This window comes from Cydia amplana, chromosome 4, assembly GCF_948474715.1.
Source record: "Cydia amplana chromosome 4, ilCydAmpl1.1, whole genome shotgun sequence".
Taxonomy (NCBI): Eukaryota; Metazoa; Arthropoda; class Insecta; order Lepidoptera; family Tortricidae; genus Cydia; species Cydia amplana.
In genome coordinates this window covers 15,444,788-15,469,282 of record NC_086072.1, presented here as the reverse complement: position 1 = coordinate 15,469,282, position 24,495 = coordinate 15,444,788, and the positions used below count along the sequence as shown (strand labels likewise).

The 24,495-nt window shown below is 37.6% G+C and overlaps 2 protein-coding genes across 2 annotated transcripts in view; both read left to right on the top strand.

Moving 5' to 3' along the window:
* Positions 1–3,854: 3,854 nt before the first annotated feature.
* Positions 3,855–10,593, top strand: LOC134647532 (uncharacterized). The gene is made up of 2 exons (XM_063501883.1): positions 3,855–4,592; positions 10,588–10,593. The coding sequence occupies exons 1-2, from the start codon at positions 3,855–3,857 to the stop codon at positions 10,591–10,593; spliced, it is 744 nt and encodes a 247-aa protein (XP_063357953.1).
* A 445-nt stretch (positions 10,594–11,038) lies between these two features.
* Positions 11,039–24,495, top strand: part of LOC134647271 (uncharacterized) — an 87,319-nt gene continuing 73,862 nt past the window's right edge. Inside the window, exon 1 of the mRNA XM_063501548.1 lies at positions 11,039–11,485. Coding sequence (XP_063357618.1) covers positions 11,396–11,485 — 90 coding nt within the window. The 5' untranslated portion in view covers positions 11,039–11,395. The remainder of the gene's footprint in view (positions 11,486–24,495) is intronic.

The following is a 24,495-nucleotide window of genomic DNA, read 5'->3' as shown; positions in this document are numbered from 1 at the left end:
CGTTTTAAACGGACGACCTTGGGAGTCCGTTTAATTGAATCCGAAGCCAGCAAGTAGCCTTCCAGCCGAGTCATATATAGTGCTTTTCTCAAAAATGGTGCAAGAAATAGAAATATTTTACAAAACTTACCTACAGAAGCAACGTTCTAATTTTCCATTAATTTTCACAGAAAAAAATACAACCATTAAAAAAATTAGCTTGCCGCCTTTAAAAAAAAAAGAAGTGTATTTTTCTGCTGAAAATACGCCAACCTATTTGAGACACCTAAATAGTCGCGGTACCAACATTAAGCCTGTAACAGACTATCGCACCGCACCGCGACCTTGGAGCGTCGCACCCATAAGTGAGAGCGAGAAAGAGATATTTGTTTCTCGCTCTCACTTATGGGTGCGACGCTCCAAGGTCGCGGTGCGGTGCGATAGTCTGTTATAGGCTTTATAATAATAAGTGCTGATCATCTGTTTGGCTGTTTAAGGGACCTATGCCTTCATTTGATATGGCCATTTGAAGTTTTAAAAAGTTTGGAACTCGTTAAATAATGGAATTTGTATGCGACATTGCAGTCCCGAAATCGAGACTGCAATGTTTTTAACTTTTTAATTTTTTGAATGACCATAAACTACGCACTTCGCGACCTATTTTTTAACCGGCAACGTCGACTTTGCCGTCCATTTTTGAGAAAAATATATTATCGACCAGTCAACCACAGGGTGGTCAATTGGTCATACTACTATAAAACGCATTAAGAACATAATGCTGACAAAATATCCACAAGATCAAGCTATTGCGTGATGTTGTGACGTCATCCACCAGAAATAATCTGTGTTCAGTTTCATAACTCATCCTTAAAAAAAAAAACAATGCAATATACCACGCGCCAGCCAAGGTTGTTCTCGCAAGTGCCTAACTATCTACATAAAGCAACAATTGACGATCGCATGAAAAGAGAACTTGTAAGGTGTGTTCCAATTATAAAACTCTTACAAACAAAAGACGGTCTATGATTACGCGAACACTCGTATCTCGCTCGTGGCATAGCGGTCGAGTCCGAGCTGTCACCTGTGCGATGACGTCACGCCGCTTATCTGTGCGCGCCGGATCTCCTCTCGGATAGATAAGCGCACAATGAGCGCGCCACCATCGACCGGTGGGCGTGGCGCGGCCCCGCCCCCAGACAGAGAGGGCCTAATCTCGGATAACGGATAACCCTAACACACCCGCGGGGAGGTGTGCGAATGTCAACGCCTAGCCGCCTATTGGTATGGATTAGGATATAAGGATGAGCGGTTATGTGAGGAAGGCCGTATCCGAACTTCAGGAGGCTACATAACGGTGCCGAAGTAAATCCTTGAAGATTCAACCTTAAAACTTCCTATCCTTAACTCTACAGCTTCATGGTAGAGATGCCATTGGCATTGAATTGTACCTTATTTTGCATTGTGCCTTACAGGGAAATTAAAATTATGCCAATTTATTTTAAGTTTATTGAAAACAAAATGAGTTAGAAATTATGGAACACTATTTTGTATCCGTCAAAACTATAGGTATTAATAAGTTAAATTCCCCACAATTTGTACATAAATCTTAGTACTATCACTTCAGTATTCATTCCTATTTATGAAGATTTATAGTATTGCGTTAATGAATCCATTTACATCCACACTTATTGTACTCAAATAGCTTTCTCTATTCTATTTCTTGCTTAAGATTCACTTCTATATGAACCTCACTATTTCTCGCACTTTGTTTAACTTCGAACCTTATGCATCCGTTATTAAGGTTGAATTTCAATTGGAAGTGGAATAGAACAAAACCGTAACAAGATTGACGGAAATGGCGTCTCCTTGAAACAAATGAAGGATGAATTGGAGACAAAAGATCGTCTCGTGATCGCTTGGCGAAGTTGGTATCGGATTGGTGTTACTTAAGTGGTTAATAGTATTCTCTTTATTTACTTGAACTCTTAGGCTAGGTGATTTATAATATGAATATAAAAGTAAAATATAAAAACACTTACAAAACAATAAAAAATACATATAAACACATTATAAAAAACCTAACCTAGGGTGCCGCCAGCAGCGGGGCAAGGCCAAGGTTTACTGTGATCTAATGGACAGTGTTACTTGCCAAATTTAATGCTCAGGTGTAACTTTTCGCGTTATAATTACCTGAATAAAATTTAATTAAACAACTAGTTTGTTGGTGGTTTATCCTAAGATGTAAGAATACAGATATTAATGAACCAACAGCTCTACCGTTAGCAGTCTGAGCTAGAAGTTGTAATTTTAGGGTATGTAGGAGTTTTGAAAGAAGAAATAAAACAGCTATCAAGTGGACTCTTGTGTTTTCTTTCCTTTATTACATCCCTAGGTATTAAGTAACCAGCCGGGTACATTTTCCTTAGATTCATAGGTTCACAGGTTACAGAATTGGCTATTGGTTAGTATTCTTATTATTAGGAATTATTCTTTTATTCAATTAGGCTCTTAGGTTAGGGTTTTACAATGTGAGTATAAAAGTAAAATATAAAAACACTTACAAAACATTACAAAAAATATATAAACACATTATAAAAAACCTAACCTAGGGTGCCGCCGGCAGCGGGGCAGGGCCCAAGCTGCCGGTGGTCAGGGCCGCAGAGTGAGGAACCGACGTACTATACGCGCCGTGTCCAAAATTACCGCCTTCTGCATCTGACCCTTGATCCAACCACCCAGCGAGTCTCTCTAGGTGTTGGTCGAGACTCTTCACTATTAGACCGTTCGCTGAAACAACTATCGGGACAATGATCGTCGAATCAACATTAGGAATTATTATTTTTAAACTACTTGACAGTAAGCAATGGTAGCAGATTGAACTATGCATCAAAAGTATATGCCACCATCTAATCTTATTCAGAAAGATCCGTCCAAAGGATTGTTCAGCTTAATCCAGTTCACTTGGTTTGATCTTGATTACAGTGATTACAGCACAGACAAGTAGGTACAACACCTGAGTAGGTACCAGGGGTCGGAAACCGGTATTAGCTCCATACAAAAATGTTTTATTACGTTCTTTTTCGTTCTTTGGTTTATTATTTCATTTTTAATGGGACAATCTAATACCTACTAAGTACAAGTTGTTACCTAAATACATGATTCAGTCTTACGTAAAGATAGGGTTTGCACGACGGATCTGAAATGTATGCGAAGATCCGCGGATCCGGATCCAGGTCCGGATAATTTCATTCATTTCGGATCCGGATCGCAAACCCTACGTAAAGAGCATAAAATAATTTAAATAATTTGGGATATTACGGGGTTTAAAAAAAAATACAGGTTCCGTGCCCTGGTGGGTACAACACCTAACGATTGGCAGCCGCGACATGTTCCGTAACCTAACATAGGAACACCCAGTATTCCAATCAAAGCTTTAAGTACAAGCAGCAACACTCTTAACTGTCCATCGTTGGACCTTATTACAACAGGCACCACACCAAGCAAGGCAGGCAAGGTCCACCGATGGACAATTAACATTGTGGGCGATGGTACGGTGTTTTTAAACGTATAATTCTAGCTGACATTAGCTGATGCACGTCCAACCTGGATATCGACATGATAGTACCATCGCCCACACCGTTAACTGACAATTCGAAAATCTTATTGCAAAGTCGTTTGCACGACGGATCTGAAATCCGGATCTGATCCGGATAATTTCATGCATTTCGAATCCGGATTGCAAGCCCTAGACAGGACCGAAGATCAGTTAAGGGTGCATTTATACGATTTTATTTATAAGTAGTAGGGTAAACTCCACAGTTGAGGCTAAACTACAACGACTCCAGAGGCTGGCCTGTATGGCGACAACGGGCTGCATGAGGACAACACCAACCGCGGCCCTGGAAGCCTTACTGGGCCTGCCGCCGCTGCACCTCTTTATACAACAGGAAGCGCTAGCTGCGGCGGTACGTCTTAAAAAATCTAATCTCTGGAGACCGCCTAGGGTGCCACACACCGAAATCCTCTACGAGGCCATAGGTAGGGAACCGCTCATAGAAGCGGTGACTGACAGGATACCCGAGCAGTTCGTCTTCGACAAGAAATACAAAATACAATTACATGAAGAACCCCATGAAGGACTCAACCCAAGGGAGCTGAGAATCTTCACGGACGGATCAAAGACAAGGTCAGGCACTGGCGCTGGGGTTTTCTCAGAGGACCTAAACATACACATCTCAACACCACTTGGTGCCCATAACACAGTCTTCCAGGCGGAATGTATGGGCATCATAATGGCAGCACACGCAATCGTCTCAAGGGAAGTAATGGACTACCCCATCCGCATACTCTCTGATAGTCGATCAGTACTGCAAGCTCTACAAAGTTATACTCTCACTTCAGGGCTAATTTACGAATGCCACAAAGCTCTGTCAGAGGTATGTACCACCAATGGCGTAACTCTGCAGTGGATCAAAGGACACAGCAACTCACGAGGTAACGATGCAGCCGACATCCTGGCGAGAGGTGGCTCGGAACTGAAGGTGGCAGGACCTGAGCCAATTATACCTCTGCCATTTGCCTGGCTCCGGAACATGCTGCGACATAACACCAAGGTAAAACACCAACAATACTGGTCTAACCTAGGCACCTGCAGGCAGGCGAAGGAAGCCCTCCCGACACTCAACCCCAATCTGTCACGGAGGCTGCGACAGCTGAAGAGACCACAGCTCCGGCTTATAGCTGGGGCCATAACCGGCCACGCCTCATTTAACAAACACCTACTAACCCTACGTGTTACAGATAGCCCCCTCTGCAGGGCGTGCATGGAGGCAGAGGAGACAGCCGCCCACGTCATTCTCGAATGCCCAGGGGTGGCAGAATACCGGGCACAACACCTCGGCTCACCGGGGTCGCTCCCAGAAGTCGTCGGCAACGTCAAGGGTCTGCTAGGCTTCCTGGTAGAGCTGGGTTGGCAGGAATAGGCCGCCAACCCATCACGCAAAATAGGCGCAATAATATGACGTCGAGTTGCGAAAACCAAGCCCGCGAATACCTATTAACACTGATTTAAACTTTCACGATTTTTACACATTATTAAATTGTACAACGGGACTTAATAAAAATTGAAGATTTACCTCCGACGTTTCGATGACGGCGTTGTCCCCGTGGCCTCGGAGAAGACTGGCTTAAGTTGACATCAGCATCTTCTAACCGCGCGAGTTTTTCGAACTACCCGCACTTGGTCTTATTTATCAGCTTGAACGTTTTGCGCACTAGGTTTTGCGTTCTTAAAACTTAGATACCTACGCGATTAAGTCCCGTTCTACAATTTATTTATAGTGTTATGGATTCTGTTCTATTTTGTAGTTTAGTTCAATATGTCTGTGAAAAGTTTCTGAATCTTTGTACTCTGAAGTACTATGAGCAAGTTACAAATGATGTAAACTCCCACATTAGCGCCTCGTAAAGCGTTTTGAACTATTATTCTCAATCAGCAGATTGCTTATAGGAGCGCAGCATATGCGATAATTGGACTATTCAAGGGTAGGTATCAGTACGTACCAAGGACTGTTTACGTCTTTAATGTAGCGTTTTATAATAATAGACAACGGACTGGTAAACAAAATAAAACATTCATTCGAAAACCTCTTCGTTCAATGGAATAACAATTATAATAGGTACCTATTAAAGTAAGTTGGTTTGTAGAATGAGGGTTCAGTATTTGGACGCTTATAATAAAGTAAACGTCATTTATTTGCTTTAGATTATCTCTCTGTCAGTATGTCTGAGGTATAAGATTGATACACTTGGGGTTCAAACTAATTTGGTTGTCAATACTAACGGTATGAAATGTCCAATGTAAAGTAAACCCTAAATGGCTCATGAATTTAAGTCCGTGACTGTACCTGACGAAACTTTTATTTATGAGTTAGCCATTAAACATTCAACTTCTGTTTACTGTGTACTACATGGTTGTTTACCCAGGTTTTTAGAGTTAAGTCTAAGCACCACGGACTTTTATAGGTACAGCTTAAATAAATTAGGTAGGTACTATGCAAATCAATAAAACGAATACCTATTCATCGTTATCACTATTTAATTAGGAAAATACCTTAACCATCTGTTTCCATGTTTGTGACAGAGACGGAAGAAGATACACGACACAAACGAAATGCGGGCAGTGGTCCTTAGGACCTTTATTTTAAATCTAGTTCTGAGTAAATTAGGAAGCCGTGGCGCTAAAAAGATAAAAGATTTGGTCACGGCGTTAAGTGGTAACAGTTAGAGCATGCTGTGCACGTTCGATCCGCAGTTAAGTTTGTGACCAGTCCTAAACCTTAAAGCAAAGGCATAAGGGCCATCGAAGGTCAGCTAAACGTGTTGCGGTTAGTTCATTTAACACGTTACACACACAATAATAGAGTGACTGTATGTTTCTATCCATTCCCCGTTATTTTAGTCAGCTCAAATAATTTCGAGTATCCAATAATTAGTTAAGTACGTTTTGGTCTAGTTTTAGTTATTTGGCACAATAATCAGATTAGTTATCGCTCTGGTTTAATGTTATTACTGAAATATACAACACAATACAGTACCTAAAATACAAATCCTCTTCATTGCTCTCAGAATAAATGTACATGGAAAGGAAACACAAATAATACATGAAGACAGAGGTAAACAACAGGCGGCCTTATCGCTAAAGAGCGATCTCTTCCAGACAACCTTTAGAATATATATAAAACAAGACTTATTTTAGTACCGAGCTAAATAAAGGTATGAAAATTGACTACAAACTGTAAAGATTTCTTCAAAACAAATCGATAGATGAACGTAGGCATAGGCAGTAAACAAGGTGATAGTATTTCTCGCATCATAGTAGTTTTCGGGTTGCATACTATTTTTCGTTTTTTTTTAGCATTAGAAAAAAGGTAAACAATCTTGATGTGTCTTTTAATTGAAAAACGCGTTTTAAAAATAAGTCAAGGCAAATATGTAACAATTATGAATCTAATACGAACATTTATATTCTTCTGCTTTCATAAGTAATAGTTACTGATTTTTAAAAAGCGTTTTTCAATTAAAAGACGTCAAGATCGCTTACCTTCTTTTTAATGCTAAAAAAACGAACTGTAATGAAGCGCAGAGTCAAGTTGGCAATCTAATCATCAATACATAGTAGGTAGAGAAAATATCTTCCAAATTATTTATGAAACGTCATTTTGTACAGAACGGAGAGCCAAAGTTCTTAGAGACTGAGCTTTGCCCAGCACTTATGGGTCCTGTCTTTTTACCCATAATATTCACATGAACATGGAATATTATGGGAAGGAAAATGGAACAATTGTTGAATCAGCTATACCTTGAACTTTCCCTTTGCTAAGTTTTCTTTTCATTTAGTGAGTTTTTTAGGGTTCCGTACCCAAAGGGTAAAAACGGGACCCTATTACTAAGACTCCGCTGTCCGTCCGTCCGTCCGTCCGTCCGTCCGTCTGTCACCAGGCTGTATCTCACGAACCGTGATAGCTAGACAGTTGAAATTTTCACAGATGATGTATTTCTGTTGCCGCTATAACAACAAATACTAAAAACAGAATAAAATAAATATTTAAGTGGGGCTCCCATACAACAAACGTGATTTTTGACCGAAGTTAAGCAACGTCGGGCGGGGTCAGTACTTGGATGGGTGACCGTTTTTTTGCTTGTTTTGCTCTATTTTTTGTTGATGGTGCGGAACCCTCCGTGCGCGAGTCCGACTCGCACTTGGCCGGTTTTATTTAATTGTACTCTGCCTATACAGAACATGCTTTTGCTCATGATCCTGTAGTAAAGCTACAAACAATAATGGAAGTGATAAACAATATTGAGATGAAGCGGGCTTGTCATTGATCGTCCTATTTCTAGGTCGCACGTTTATTGATCACAGCAAATCTGCTAAGCATATAACTTTGCACGAGTTAGTACCCAAGTCCTGTCTAGTTTTATTCCGTTTAGTGTGATCAAAACTACTTAGATGTAGACCTGTTGACCTATTTGGTAGACGGTCTTGACACCTACTACATCTACAAGTCGAGTTCTAGAGAGCAGTTCCGTTTTTATAATTCGATCAGTTTTGCGAACACCTAGTAGGTACACTACGCTCCATCGCTCGCTAGGAAACCATGAGGGCCGTTTAGGGCCCCAGTTAATGACCAGACCAGCTATCATGGTCGCATTTTTATCACCTGTCATGCTATGCGTCACTTTCGCACTTACATATTTGTTAGAACGTGACAGCCAGAGTGACAAATGATAAAGAGCCGGCCATCTTAGCCCTACAGGTTTGCAAGCTATTGCGACATAAGTATGAGGAGTGTCTTTTCAAAAGGGTTTATTTTTACTGTAACTCTATTTCTAAATTGGACCTTAAGTTTTCTTAAGCTTAAGGTTCTCTCTAGAAGTACCGCTAAGAAAAAAATAAGCCCTTTTGAAAAGACACTCCTCGTATGTCAAGATGAGTTTACGCTTGAGACACTATGAAAAGTCACCCTTCAATAGTACCTTTATGGACCAGAAGCTCTTCCAGGCATTTTCGATACGTCTATTGACTTTTATGTTTTGCCTGTTTACGAAGGAAGCTATCTGGTCCAAGTAAATGTACTCATCAACTTAATGTATGTCCGTCCATCCTGTCCTACCTTTTCGCTTTATTGGTCATCAAGTGAGTTTTCGCTCAGTTCATTGTGACTCCAACCTCAAGGCTCGCTGTGCTGAGATTATAAGCCCGATTCAGATTTCGCAATTTGTTATGGGTTTCAACTGGTTTTGATACGACCTTGAGGATCGCTCACGCTCTTTGCATGAAGCATGCGTCATATGAACTGAAAATCGTGCGTGAGATGCGCGCCAATCACTTAAGGTAGGTCGTCGAAAAAAGGTCACCATTTTGAACTTTTTTATGTAGGTAATGTGTGTTACTAGGTATACTCTTAATTATTGTGTTTAACTTAATTTATTAAATATTTTTTATTTTGGTTTTAAGAACCGACCAAAGTAGTCTTGTGTCGGAGGCAATATCTCATTTTGGGTCACTTAACCAACGGAGTATAATAAAATAATATAAAATAATTATAAGTAAGTACGTATTATAATTAAATGTTTTGTGCAACCGTATCTTTACTGTACAGTATGTTAAATGTTATATAATTTTGTATTGCTTTCAGACTGTTCAGAATATCCAGTCTACAAACAGACAGATAACATGCTCATTATCTTGTTGTTTTTAGGCTTCTCTTAAATTTTTAAGTAACTAAAGATCTCTGATACCTTGCTTGCTACTTTACATAATAGATTCTATACAAGTGATACGTGATATGTTTTATTGCTATTGACTGTAATTTAAAAATGGGTGATCGAATTTAAAATTATATTAATATGTTTTCATGACACGTTTCTGTCTTCGATGCAACAGATTAACAGGCGTATTCTAATTTTAATTACAGGATATGAATTATGGGCCGATCCTATCAGTGTCAAAAGTGACATTTCTTCAACCACAAACGTCACTTTTGACACTGACAGATCGCATCCATATATAATCCAGATCGAATCCATATCCTATAATTAAAATTAGAATACGCATGTATGTCCTGTTTAAATTATGGGGTTTTTTCGTTTTAGAAAAAACGCTAACGCTAGTTAGTGACAGTTTATATTAGTAGCTTTATACGGTGGCTAGAACGTTTGTAAATTCAACGTCGTTGACAGGTGAAGTTGTTTTTATATCTCGTTGTTACCCCTTATGCATGTATCATAAACAAGTTATTTAAAACCCACTACCATAGCCAATGCAGCTTTTTGTTGTTTACATTAGGACAGGGATACAAACATGACAACGTTTTTTTATTATAATCTATGGCATAACTAAATATACAAAATCTTCATGAGGTTCAAAGCAATCATTGATCCCTTAGTGTTTCATTGAGGTACCTATGTACCTACTTAAATTGTTTTTTTTTTTTCATTTTATCATAAATCAAATTAAAATACCAAATCAGCTATTTACACTGAGCCCTAATGCTCACATTAAACGTAATAACATCCTTCCTCAATTTTAAACCGCAATTCTTTTTCAAAATTATGAAAAATTAACTCTGGCGATAACGACCACGTACTATATTAAGGTGACACCGTGACAATTTTTCCTATCCCGGCCGCCATCTTGAATTATCTAATGAATAAAAATGCTTCCTAGTTCCCGGGATGTTGCAATTAGTCGCCTTAAAAGAAAATTTCCGAATTGATTTATTTTAGTTGGCCGATGGAGCTAAATTAGGTGGTTTAGTGGAAATTGATGTTTAAATGGTTTGGGTCGGATTTTATGACTTTTATAAAACATTTTCATTGAGTTTCCCGTTTTTGTTTATATACTTCCACAGTAGAAGAGGCTGAGAGAGTTTAACTAGGTACTTTTAAATGACATAAAAAACTTAGCAGGTCAAAAGTATCAAAATACTGAACACTCCTTCTACATACTGACTCACTTTTATAACTTTAATTGTTTAGAATAGAATAGAAAAAGAATAGAATATCTTTATTTGCATAGAATAAGTACATTGTTTGTGTCCACAGGTGTAATTTTGACAATTTGTTGCTTATTCTGCTATATGTATATAATAATACTAGCATGCAAAATTTTACACAAATTCAAATTTAAATTTAAATACTTAATAACAATTTCATTCAACAATTTTGTTCATGAATATTTTCGTAGAGAAAGTCCTTGAGACAATAATAATTTTTATCTAATAAATAACTGACAAGCCTTCTTTTAAATTTATTTAAAGGTAGCTCCTTCATGCAATTTGGTAGCTTATTATACAATTTAATGCACATTGCAAAACACTGTTTGTTATATAATGAAGTCCTGGGAATACATTCATTTACAAGACGATCTTCATTTCTTTCCGATGAACGAAGAAATATATCTATTTAATAATGTTTTGTTTCGTTTTTCACTCCATCATTTATAATAAAACGCAATATTAAAGACGTCTAAACAGTAGATAACAAAAAACGCAACCATTATAGCACGTTCGAGCAATCAAAAGAGAGGCGATAATCTGATGCAGATAACGCCGGCTCCACCGTACGTAACAAATTAAGCAGTACGTAGCAATCTGCGAATTACAAGTGTAAATAATGCTGCCGCCCATCCACCACCGTGGGCCGGGCTTTGCTGCGAAAAAAAGAAACTCGTTAAAAATAGCGGCTTAAAAAAGAAAAGCGCTGAAACGGGAAGCTCGGGTGGTATCGGTTTTTCGCGCGGGCGGTTCGCTGGGCGGGGCCGAACGGCAGTAGCGCGCCGGCGGTCGGCCTGAGTGCACGCGCGTACGTCCAGTGAAATATCGGCATGTCGATGTCGTCGTGAATCGTAAAGATGGACTTTCAAAGTGCTATGGAGACTTTTGCTGAGGCATGGGCTGCGGCCAACACGGTGAAGACGGAGGCGGCCAATGAATTGGCGCAGGTCAGTTTTTAGTTATTTTAGAAAATTATAGATAGAGAGAGAAATAATTAATAAATAAAAACATGTTTTCGAAAGGTAGTGTTATATATAAAAACATAAATATACTCGCAATTAATTTATTGCCATAAATGCAATTTAATAATAAAAAAACAAATATTTATTTCAACCTTGTACTGTACATATGTGTAACGTTTGTAATTGTATTTCATGTGTATCATTATTATTTATTATGAAAACAAACCTATATGCATCTTTGTATGCAAATTGACTTCGTCATATTTAAGACACAATTAAGGTACCTATCAATAATCACTTCAAGTTCATCAAGATAAGAAAATTTGCATTTAATAATGCGACACAATAATAATAATTAATAATTATTATATTATTGTAACAATATTAGTCCCATGCCCAAGTTGGAAGGTCAGAGGTGATCATCGTTATAAAGTCCCTAATTTTGATAAGATGTTCTGATAAATTGGAATTGATTTAAACAAACACTTCAAAGACGATAAATTATTGTTTTCTAAACATTACTAAAGTAATTCGAGGTTTTGATTACATGGTGTATAATCTTTTCATAAGTATTTGCTTTGTATGTATTGTAGAGTGTTTGTTATATTATTACATCATCTTTTATTTCATCCTATCCATATCAGTTCAAATCTTTTATCATCCACGACGTGACAATATTTCATTGCATTTTTATAATGCCAGTAGGTATCTTAATATCAACATTATCTATTTTAATCAAATCTTAATCTAACTATAGCGCTAATCAGTTTTAAGTAGTGTTTATTTCAATTAGCAATATGAATAAAGTAAAAATTTGAAGATCGTAAATAAATAATCTTAATTACGATATATTTAGGCACCAATCATGCCGATAACGTATTAGCCGTAGTATGAACGAAAGAATATACTCATAACATATTGACATCGATAATTTTTGTATACATAGAGTATTGTAGAGTCCCTTTATTATTTATACCCTTGACGTCATTTTATTTAAGTAGGTATGTATACGTGTATCCACACGTGCATCATACGTTATAAAAAAAAATTGCATGATAAATAATTTTTATTCCATGTGCCAATAGTTTATTACGCTTCTAAAAAGTATGTTAGGCACTTGAGATTATGCATTTGGTTTGTATGAATATTCAACGGTGCTGATATATTTCACATATGAGTAAGATTAGACATTAATTAGGTAATATCCAGAACTAGAAGAACCATACAATTAAGTAGATACTTAATAATTTGAAAATAAAAGGCACCGAAAGAATGTTCTGAGTATATTTTATTACTTAATAAGGGCTGGACTGAGAATTGGATATCAATTATGTGATAATTCATATGATGATGATGAAAATATGTATGTGTTATTCCGATAAAATAATATTTGTCTCTAAATATATTCCCTAATATGAAACCCCTCTAGTCTGAGAGTTAAAAAACAGTAGCCGTCTGGATAATTGTTAACTATTAATGTAGCAGTTCATTGTAATTCGTTAATCCTTAAATTAATTATGATGTAGATCTACAACGTATATTTTGATGGCCCGTGGCTCAATATGAATGTATTATTTTTTAATTACTATGTTTTTTTCTTTATTTTTCCCACAATCTATACAACATTACCCACCTATTTCAATTGATTAGGAAATTATACAAAAAAATCATGCTTTCAACGGTTAATAAACTGGGTATTCCGGCGCTAAAATGAGGTATAATTCAATTCAACAAATGCTAGAATATATTGCTAGAATTGTTGAAAATAAGATACCTATCAATTGGATAACCTGCTACTGAATTGGAATTTCTATAATGGTTTCTTTAGCCGCACTATCAAAACTAATAGCAGATTATTGAGCAACGTAATCGAAATTTAAGTGTTGACCATATTACCTACTGGTTTCAATGCGGTTTTATTTGCTAATGTGAATGGACTAATTTATATTAAGACGATCATAAATTTAACTATATCTTAGAAACAAGTTTTAGATATAATATTTGGCACCTATAAATCCTATATTAAAGTACAACTACTGCAACTTTTATTAAACGATTTAGTTTAAAGAAACTCTAAAAATAAATGAACTAAGGAATATAATGCCAAAATCGCACATGTTTTAACATTATTCATTATAGTCAGTTTTTTAACTATGAAATACTAGTAGACCAGTGTGGATCACTCATTTATTTGCATAGAACATATACTTAGTACTATTTTGGTATAAGGTTATAAGTACATTCGTTTTAGTTTTTACTATGACACCATCATGTTATATGGGCCTAGATGTCGGATCCATCATACACTTGAAATTAGAATATAATTGAAGGGATGTTTACAAAAACAACAACACCGACTACACTGGTTGATACCTGAAACGATTAACAATGTTCTTAAAAAAGTGTCAACCTCTCTAAGCAGTTATGTTGTTATTGTAAACATCCCTTCAATTCAAATTGATGATTATAAGACGGATTATCGAGAAACGTGCAACTTGCAGCACATTGAATGCCAACAATAGTTGAAATGAATAATCAGTAATTGCTAACGTATGTTAGTTTATTGCTTGAGAATTGCAACTTGCTATGGACCCGTAACAAGGTGATATTTAGCATGTAATTATGTGCCTTTTTACTAAGGCGATAAACACATGCAGGTTCAAATGCTGCTTGATGATCTGGTAAGCTTGAAAGTTAGCCTACTGGAAAAATGTGACAGGCCTTGACCAGCTTTTTATATATCTTATATCTTTAAAGGAGCAATTCTTGTTTATTTATTTATTTATATATATATTTCAGAGATCTCGGAAACGGCTCTAACAATTTCGATGAAATTTGACATATGGGCGTTTTGGGGGGCGAAAAAACGATCTAGATAGGTCTTATCTCTGTGAAAACGCGCATTTTTGAGTTTTTATATGTTTTCCGAGCAAAGCTCGGTCTCCCAGATATTATGTATAGAAAAGACGTTAAACCGTTGATTGTAGGTTGTCAATAATATTTCAAAAAACGAACATTATAAATGATGTCGATATTAATACAAAAAGTATCAAAGTGCCCGGTGTTATAGTCTGTTTTTTTTTAAACTAAAGAAAGAAAAGAAAACTAAAAAGTACTACACCATACGTTTTCAATGCAAAAAACATATAAAAGTTCCATACCATTAGCTATGGGCAAGTATTTCATAGTAAAAAAAACGGTAAAATAAAAAATGTATGGAAATTAAATAGTCTCAAAATAGACTACAACAGATTTTAATATATTGTGATGGTTTATTAACCCATATAACTTGTTATAAAACATTTTTCTTTAAATTTTTAAACCTTCCAACCTCGAGGAGAGAAATGATTATACATAATTGTATTATCAGTTACCTATTGGTGAATCGATAAAACTTTTACCGGGCTAAACATTGTCCTATCTCCATTTGAAAAGACATTCAATTTTGTGACGTAAGTATTGTTTATTATATATATTATATGATAGAATGTTGAACAAGTTGAATTTGAATTTGAAGATACTGCATCGATTTGAACATCGTGCGTTTTAAAACTTGTTCAATTGTATATTGTCTTGTATATAATCTATTAGGTGGCAGCATACATACATCATTTTTAGAGATGTTAGAATTATAACTAGCTAAGTATTTATTTATTCATGATACCTATACGATAAGAAGCAGATATAATACAGTAAATCCCGCTAAAGAAAATTCTGAAGGAACCATGAGCCCTGTTATGGATTTGATCCTCAGCTGCCAACAGTGTCAATCTCCATATCAAAACCACGTCAGCGGAAAAGCGTATGAATCGTGAAAAAACAATGGCCAAGTGTGAGTCGGACTCGCGCCCGAAGGGATTCAAATATAAACTTTATTGGTCCAGTACTTTCGGAGCAAATAGGTTATGACAGACGGACAGACCGACACACGAGTGACCCTTTAAGGGTTTTTTCCTATTCAGGTACGGAACCCTAAAAATGTACGAAAACATGGTATGACAACAGTGTATATTGCCTTATTACACGGGAAATCACATTGGGATATATCTGGGATTATTAAATCCCAAATTCGGTTGTCAGTGGCAGAATTATCAATAGATCGTAAATCGTTTCGATAATAGTATCGATGAAATCTGTGTCCCGTTTACAAATATCCGCCGGTGACTTAATCCATTATCGCGGATTATTGTTCGAGCGATAACTCCATTACGTACGTTGATAGCGCGCTCCGTCGCTGCAACTATTCGATTTTCTTTGATTGAAGAAAGAATAATGAGTCCATATTTTTCTTTTTTCTATAGTAATGGTTTACATTGTTTCCTTAAATATTTTGGTTTTCAGATCGCTTATCATTATTTGAGTTGTCGCGCGCGATTAATATTTTCAATAAAGGTATTCTTGAAAATATAGCTCAATTGATATACGAGTAAGTAAGAAAATATAGCTTTATAAGACAATATTAATTAAGAATTTAAGAGTTAATATAAATATTATTAAAACATAAAATATATTATTTTATTAAAAAAGGTATAGAATACACTGCTTTTTATTATTTAACAGTAAACAGTAAAGTTAGAAACCGCTAAATATTCATAACATCCAAGAGCACTGGCGTATAACGTTACACATAGATTAATTTTGGATGATGACTTCGACATTTTTCAACTGACAAAAAGTATAGCGCCCGCAATTCCGCCCAGATGTAGAAAGTGGCTCGTGCGACTGCCGGACAAAAAATGACAGGTTACAGTAGTCAAATAATCCGTGCAATTGCACACGTACTGAACTGGGTGTCAGGTGAAATACGGCGTGGTTCAATTTAGGCCCGGTGGCGGACAATGGGTGGGTCGGACCACTAGAACCTCATTATAGCTTAGAGCGGTTTCGCACTACGTCCGATCCGAACCCGTGAAAATATGGTCCGAAGTAGCCGTAGAACTATTTCTATGGTAATTTACGCACAAGATCCGATCTCCGTCATCCGATTTCGGAAAGAAATCAGACGGATCTAGTGCGTAAATTACCATAGAAATAGTTCTACGGCTACTTCGGACCATATTTTCACGGATTCGGATCGGATGTAGTGCGAAACCGCTCTTATGGTCGCTTGAACACACGCCGTCCGCGGCTGACGACGGCCGAATATTATATTCATATTGTTCGTAGTATGTGCGTGGTCATGATCACTAGCGGGAATTGTTGCATGTACTCGTGCTAATATTGATACCCGAGCAAGCGAAATATTCCAAATTTAACCGGGAGCATAGCGAGGGGTTTTAAAAGTGGAATCTTGAGCGTTGCGAGTGTTTCAAGGCACGAGGGTTAAACAAATTTTGCCACCGAGTAAAACACCAAGTTTTTCACCACACCAACCCAAGGAAAATGTAAAATATCAAACAAAATCAAATCAAATATAAATGATTTTTTTTAAATATTTATTTATCATTCAAAATTAACTTCTACCAGTCAGCGTAAGGAATCAACTCAAAATTTGCATTAATTAACTTTGTCATTCTTGTGGATAAAACGTAACGTTTTATTGGTTATTAACAATCAAGAGGACCTTTACCAGCTGGTGTGGTGAAAAAATAAAATCCATCTTCAATGAATCGACCAATATTTGGATGTACTCCTAATACATTTATTTTTTGTTGAGTTGTGTTAGCCACGGGTACTACCAGGCACGCGTCGGCGCCCGCTCACTAATGGGCCCCATCGCGGATAATGCCGCGACACCGTTACCTTTCTCAAATCACGTCCACTATTGTGATATCCAATCGTCCAGAAATGAGATTGCGGCTAACAAGTTATTTACATTGACGTTTTAATATAGACACCCGAAAAAACTTTTTAAAAAGGTAATTATACATTATAATGCCAATGCAATAGCCACCGTGCGCCGGCGTGCTTTGTGACGCAGCTTAACCTCCGAGATTAATTTCGCAGCACAATGAGCGATACTGTAACAACACGTGTGATACTGATAGATATCGATTGCGATACTGTTTGTTAATTCAAAAGTTTCGAAAGCGAGTCGATTAGCAGCTTCTGGGGCCGGCGAGATAGCATCTCAAGAAGTTTTTTGTTGGAAAAATGATTAATAATGGGGTTCGGAGCGGACGGATAAGTAGAGATTGAAGGAGCGAGGTCTGTGACCGGGCGAGCGAAAAGCCGCGAGGCTGCATTGCGCGGGAGCAGCCAAAAACTAACCATAAATTACTGGCTACTTGCAGCGCTCGCGCCCCGACGACATGCGCGTTTTTGCGCCGCTGATCCTGTTACAGCTTCCATTTCTCACGAATGTCCGATCATATGGGCACACCATTAAGAAATTATTTGGAATATTTAATGACCTGCACATAAAATATAAGTAGCATCTGATCGCATATTCGGGTGTAATGCACTGAGTTTTAAGTTTGAGCCGTTATCATTATCACATTAAATTATATTAAGTATACTTACCCCATATTTTCATAAAATTTGAGATAAGGAGCGGGATAAAGAACGGGCGAGGAATTTTGGTAGCCGTGGGCTCGGCAGGGCCGGACTGCTCTCAAATACATTTAGTCAACCTATTAGATCAATAATCGATATGAATAATGTGTCGACTATTCGTAGTTTATAACCTGACGCTACGTGTTTGCAAGATCATCAGTGAGATATAATTATATTAATTAGCTTGACTCAACTATACTATACCTACTTAGGTACCTTTATACATAAATACCTGACAATTGGTTTATTTAATCACTTCTGGCCAAAAAGACAAAGTAACAAGTCAATCAAATCGTATCAGTTTTTTATGTCAATTTCGTCGAACAAGTGGAATTAACTACAATGTTGCAACAACATGGTAACGGGGATCATTATGAAAGTAATTATAAAACATTGTTACAACATTGTGCTCTGATATATATATTTGTTCAGTTCTCGTGGGATTGGTCAACCGTGTGAAGAGAGGAAAAGTCTAGATAGTCAGAGTCCAGTGCCTAATTACAAGAAAAATTCATGAAATTAAAATCAATTAGCAAAAAATAGCGATGCCTTGTTTGACAAGAAATAATAGCTCCTTATCGTCGACTCTATAATAATATAAAAATAATACACTTAACGTCGAGTACTTAAATATTCATCATATTCGATACATCAGACAAAGACGGGCCTTTCTCCAAAGCAAGGCGACGCACCAACTCTAGCGATTACCTGCTTTTTTGCCCCCCTCATTATGCAGATTCTGGCGAAAAAGGAATAAATTTAATAACACGCGTTCGTGCTCATGCGTTATCGAAGCACTTGCTGATAATCTGCTCCGGCGCAATTATAGTCGGCGGAGAGCGGCGCACGACACGACGCGTTTCAAATTCAATTCCATTTTTAATTTTCGCAATTTCAACGTGTTTTGAAATACGCTACTTAAAATATTTGTTACTTAATGTATTGGAAATGAAAGGCTTACTATAATTGGATTGCGTTCTTGTATTGTCAACAATGGATACTGTGTCTAAATTGAAATTAAATTCCGGTGCTAGATCGATTCTATTTGTAGGCCACTAAGCTATCACGTCACAGTAAGGTGATGATTTGTGTTATCAGAGACATTCCTAGTGATGCTAATATTGTGTATGATAAAGGTATTGAAAATGCAAACCTGTGGTAGCTGGATGAGATGTGTTTAAGCATAAACCGCAATGTTTGGATTGTTTTTATGAATGTCTATAACGGTTTAACGGATGCAAAATGTGTTCGATGCGGGTGTAACGTTTGTTCTTCACCTGGTTATATGTACTTACTTGTAGTTGCCGGGTTGTTTATAGGTACTTTTACGAACTACCTTGTGTCATTGATTGGCGTTTTTCTTGTACAGTCAGCTCTGACGTACCTGAATTGTTAAGTGAAACCACTTTCTTCTCACTTCCAGTTCTGACGTTCCTCCCATGTTTAAGTAAGATGTTACAAAATATTATGACCAATATGTACCAATACCTTTAAATACTTCTACCATAAGCGCAAAGTTGTGGCTTATTAGTTACCTATATGTATTTTAAATTAATGTGAATAATGTGACTTTTACTATATCCAAATGAAACTAAGAATATTTGTTTACAAGCAAGCTGGGTACTGCAAGAGGTATCTATGCAGTAGCGAGGCGTCGAAAACAAAAACGATTACGAAACGATTACCTAGTACTGGCTTGTGTATTTAATGACCTTTTTAATTGAGCAAAAAGTATAATTATTTTATCTGAGCGTAGATTTGCCGAGAATTTCTTAAAAGACGGTTTAGATTTCACTTACCCAAACTATCCTAAAATACTGAGCACCCTACAGATGTTCCTCAGTAATCTTGCTCGCGTAGTTAAACCCTCTTATATGATTAAGACGAGCGGGAATGCATGTCTCCGCCTGCGGTACCCTAATAAGGATAATCCTCACACCTGGGCCAATTAATAATGGACGGTAATGTTTTGCTAAGTAATCTTGAGATACGATATTGGGTGTAATTGGGACTGCGCTGTTCTGTGATTGGGGAGAACGGTGTCTGGGTGATATGTGCAATTAAATATTTATGTTTAATGCTGATATAGCACCTATGATGCCAACGGAAAACTGAGAGAAGAGGAGAAATAAAATTATGGAAAGTCTGGATTAACATACCTAGGTAATGTAGATATTTTAACGCAAATTTGTATAAAAAATAAAACAGGAGATGGGATATGTTTTGAACTAAAACGAAGAGAATACATGCTCCTACTGGAATCTTTAGCTTAACTTCAAACCACATCACGCAGCACGATAATCACGCCAAAAACTCAACAGTAGCAAATGCCAATTCAATGCTCATCGCATAAAAAAGGATATAAAATAAAAATGTTCGCGACACCAGAAACGCGGACACGTAGCAAACAAAGCAGGTATCACTCATATCCCTTACCAAGCACTTGCGAATCGAAGATCTATACGAACCAGCGTATATAAATGTACTCTCTATTACGCATTCTACTTGTATCCATTATACTGGCTCGTTTGATATCTCGACTTGCACGCGAAAGGCAAGCAATGGGAATACAGCCAAGCCTGTACGTTAGCGGGGGCAGGGGCGCTCAAGTGGCGGATCAAGTCGAAATCAGCCAAAAACTGGCCCCCGTGTCTTAGCCTTGAATGGCTTAGCCCTCTGGACACGAGCAAATAGCTGACGTGGCCCGCGGGCGGCCGCGCCCTGCATACACAATGCGGGAGCAATGGGCCAGAGATGGCATGGAGTGGCCAAGAACAGCATAAACGGCTGAAAATTTGTTCATAAGTTATGAATCATAACACATGTGGTACAGGATTCGTGAATATTTTTGTTTATTAGAACTATATATTATCCTAATATTCGACTTTTAGGGTTAACCATGAATATTATCGTTGCGGCTTGCAATAACACTATGCTGAAAAGTTTTAACGCTATTATAAATTTGGTTTTAGGTCTGCCTGTTATTTTTCTGTTCTGTAATACATATTATGATCTGTTGAAGTACAAGTAAATAATTTAGTTACTTAGTTATATTTGTGCCATAAAAATGTGTTTTGTAAAATTAACAGCATTTCTAATTCCATTTCCAGAGTATTGTCCATGTGGCCTTGTGGCCTAGCAAATATTCTTTCAAATCCTTCATGTCTGCTAATACCGTTGGCATTGATTACCGTCTGTTACGTAGGTCTCTAGTCAGAAGAGCGTATTTTTTTGATGGTTGATAATATTCATACAGGTCTGCGATAAAAAAATATGTCATAGACATAGAACATTTTTATTCAACATCACATGAAATGGCAGAGTTAACAGATAGTGTAACACATTTAGTAATAGTGTAATACAGATGTCAATGTTTTGGTGGTGGTTGTGGTTGTCTTGTAGACTACTATAATTGTACCAAACCCAGTTTTGGAAATTAAGACGTTTAAAAATCTTCACCGATCGACTCCACACCCGCCATAGCCGACTCAGTAATGGAGTATTTCGTATTTGCTTCACTTTTTACTTTTTGCCGGTTCGATTACGCGAACGCGATGGCCCGTCATTCCGGGCGAAATTCGGGAGCGTCTACCCGTCCAGCCTCCAGATATTAATTATCGATTGACGATAAAGTATGCGTAAATATTACGTGATTATAAACCTTTTTCATTATACGTCGACATGATATCGTTGCTCAGTGGTTAGGATCAAGTAATTTTAGAAAGCCGTAATTGAGAGTGAATTGAATTTACGTGCAGGAAATGCTTAGTTTTTCAGATATATCCTTTATGACTGGAATTTATTAACCATCGTCTTGTAGATCATTCTATTTTTATAGTGTAAAATTAACAGTGAACAACAAAAGAAATAGATGAAATAAAAATAGCTACCTACTTAGAGAATTGGAACAAATGTTTAAAATACATTTTTTTACAAAAACAACAACATTTACAAATCAACCGCAATAAGATAACGATCGTGGCGACATCGCGCGGCACAATAGGGTTAATTGGTAAAAACCTCGCAGCGTCAGCTGTCGCGGCGCCGGCGCAGCCTACTCGACACCCCACTTTAATCCGCGCGACTACTGGCTCTTTGAACACTGGTATTAGGTACCTAGTACAATCAGTATCAGTCGAAATAAAAAAATAAAAAACATACCTACATGTATATGATGCTGGGGATAGAGCCACCCGGTAAGCAAATAAATGCCTGTGTTGGAAGGCACCGCTCTTCCCTTCTGTCTTAGCTTTACAAAAGATATATGTCTATGTAAAGCGAAAAGCTGTGGTAGATATTTTAATGTAAAAATCATCATCATCATCATCATCATCTGCTAGCCGTTTTCGGCAACAGCGACTGCTATCTACCGCTGAGAGCGTCGCTGGTGCGCTCTCAGGTGACTGACATTAGCCAATGTAAAAATATTACTTAGTGGGCGTCAGATATTACTATACTACTATTGATGCTAATTGTACATTCTTTAGCAAGCCTCAATGGACGTAAAAGCTATTACAGTTGGAATGTAAAACAAGAAAAAACGTTCTAGTGGGTTTCTATAGGTGAATCATTTCGCTCAATACGTATGTGTCAGGTGTCATGTAATCGTTTCTGCTGCTTAATTTAGATATTTATACAGTCAAGATTTTTCTGTCGCTTACTTATCTTTAAATACAGCACTGGTAATGTACTATTATTTAAATATCAGTCATAGAAAATTCTTACGATACCCATTAAACATTTAAGAACTAAGCGCGCAAGGGCATAGATTCTGTTGCAAATAACGACCTAATGGCTCCTCTACACGATCGATAGGCCAAGGCCGGCCACTCCAAGGGACGCAGCCATGCGGTAGAATGAGATAGCAATATCACTTGCTCCCTCTAACGCATAAATGCGTCCCTTGGAGTGGCCGGCGTTGGCCCATCGTGTAATGGAGCCATAAAACAGCACACCTTTGCCGATTGAGGACATTGGCTTAAACGGCGCGCGGCGTAAAGGTGACAGTCCATTTCCAACCGCAACTGCACTACTGTTCATTTTACTATGGAAATTGACAGTAACAGCGACGCGTTCAGTACCAGTAGTGCAGCTGCGGTCAGAAATGGAATGTTACCCTAAACGTGCAAAATTTATTCTTTCCCATGTCCACAGTTTTAGCTGCCGCTACCGAGTGCGTATTGTGCCTAAAACAAAGAGTTCCGTAGCACTACTCGAGCTTAAATTTCGAGTGAGAGTTAGTGTTTGAATTGGTTTTAATCGTGGGATAAACAATGGGGTGAGTGCATTGGTGCGCGTCGACACGCCCCATGCATGTGTGCGTTCTTTTTTACAGTGCCCTGTTGAGTTTAGCCCTAAATTGCTATCGAATTCATTGTAGTACACGGTCAAGTTAGAAGCTTTCGTTATTCGGATTTCAATTGGGAGTTTGACAAAAAGTGAGGTCACGATTTTTATTGAAAGAACGTGACGTTTACCCATAGGCGTTCACGTTAAGGTAAATAAGCCGTGAGATTACATTTATCCATTCAATTTGCTATCCACACCAAATCATCAACCTCCTCTGCTCCAAAATTAAATATGTTTGTAAGTATCTTAATTATTGGTGGCCTTTTGTACTAAAACTAAGGCGGGTTTTAACCCTCCATTCATTTGTATCGCCGCAATAGATTTTATCAATACTAGTCAGTCATTCAAAGGAAAAAACGTATAGCTAATTATTGCCTTGAAAGGGCAGAGTAATAAAACAATAGTAACGGTTTAATGTAGATACATACTAAATAGTAATACCTACTGATTTTATAGGCGCCTCGTTCAGTGCAACTGTGTAGGAACCAATGAACTACTACGCTTTGCATACTCTCAAACCAACAATTACAGTTACCGCATGCAACTTTGCATAATTAGATAATCATTTGAATATCGAAAAAAATACATTAATAATAAGTTGGTTGTATGAGAACAAGTTGTCGTTAGGGTGGGGGTGAGTGATGCGAAGCGAAACGCGTGAGCAATCATTGCGATCGCCCGCGCACTGACGGAAACACCCACACTAACACAGCTGTTATAGGATCTGGCTAAAGGTTACATTCGGATTACGGCTGCAGCAGTTTTGCTAGTGCAGCGTTGCGTCAGCGGGAAATAGAAGATGTCAGTGTCCATTTTCATGGCATTGCGATGCTGTAGTTGCCGTATTGCAGCCGCTACAAAAACGATTAATCCACCACTCGTTCTATCAAGGAGATTAATAGTGAGATTGCTCGTTTCGAGGTCCTACAAAGTGAGAGAAAACATAAATCATCATTAAGGAAATAGTGTCTTAGGAGATATCTCGAAAGAAAATAAAATAATCCAGGCAATACAGTTTATTTGCCGTTCTTCGCCCCCAGACTTCCTTAAACTACATATGTTGCACATATAGAGTCTGTGTCTACGGTTCACACACACATGAACACCCGTAATCCCTAGTGTAAACACACCTACGATAAATATTAATACGG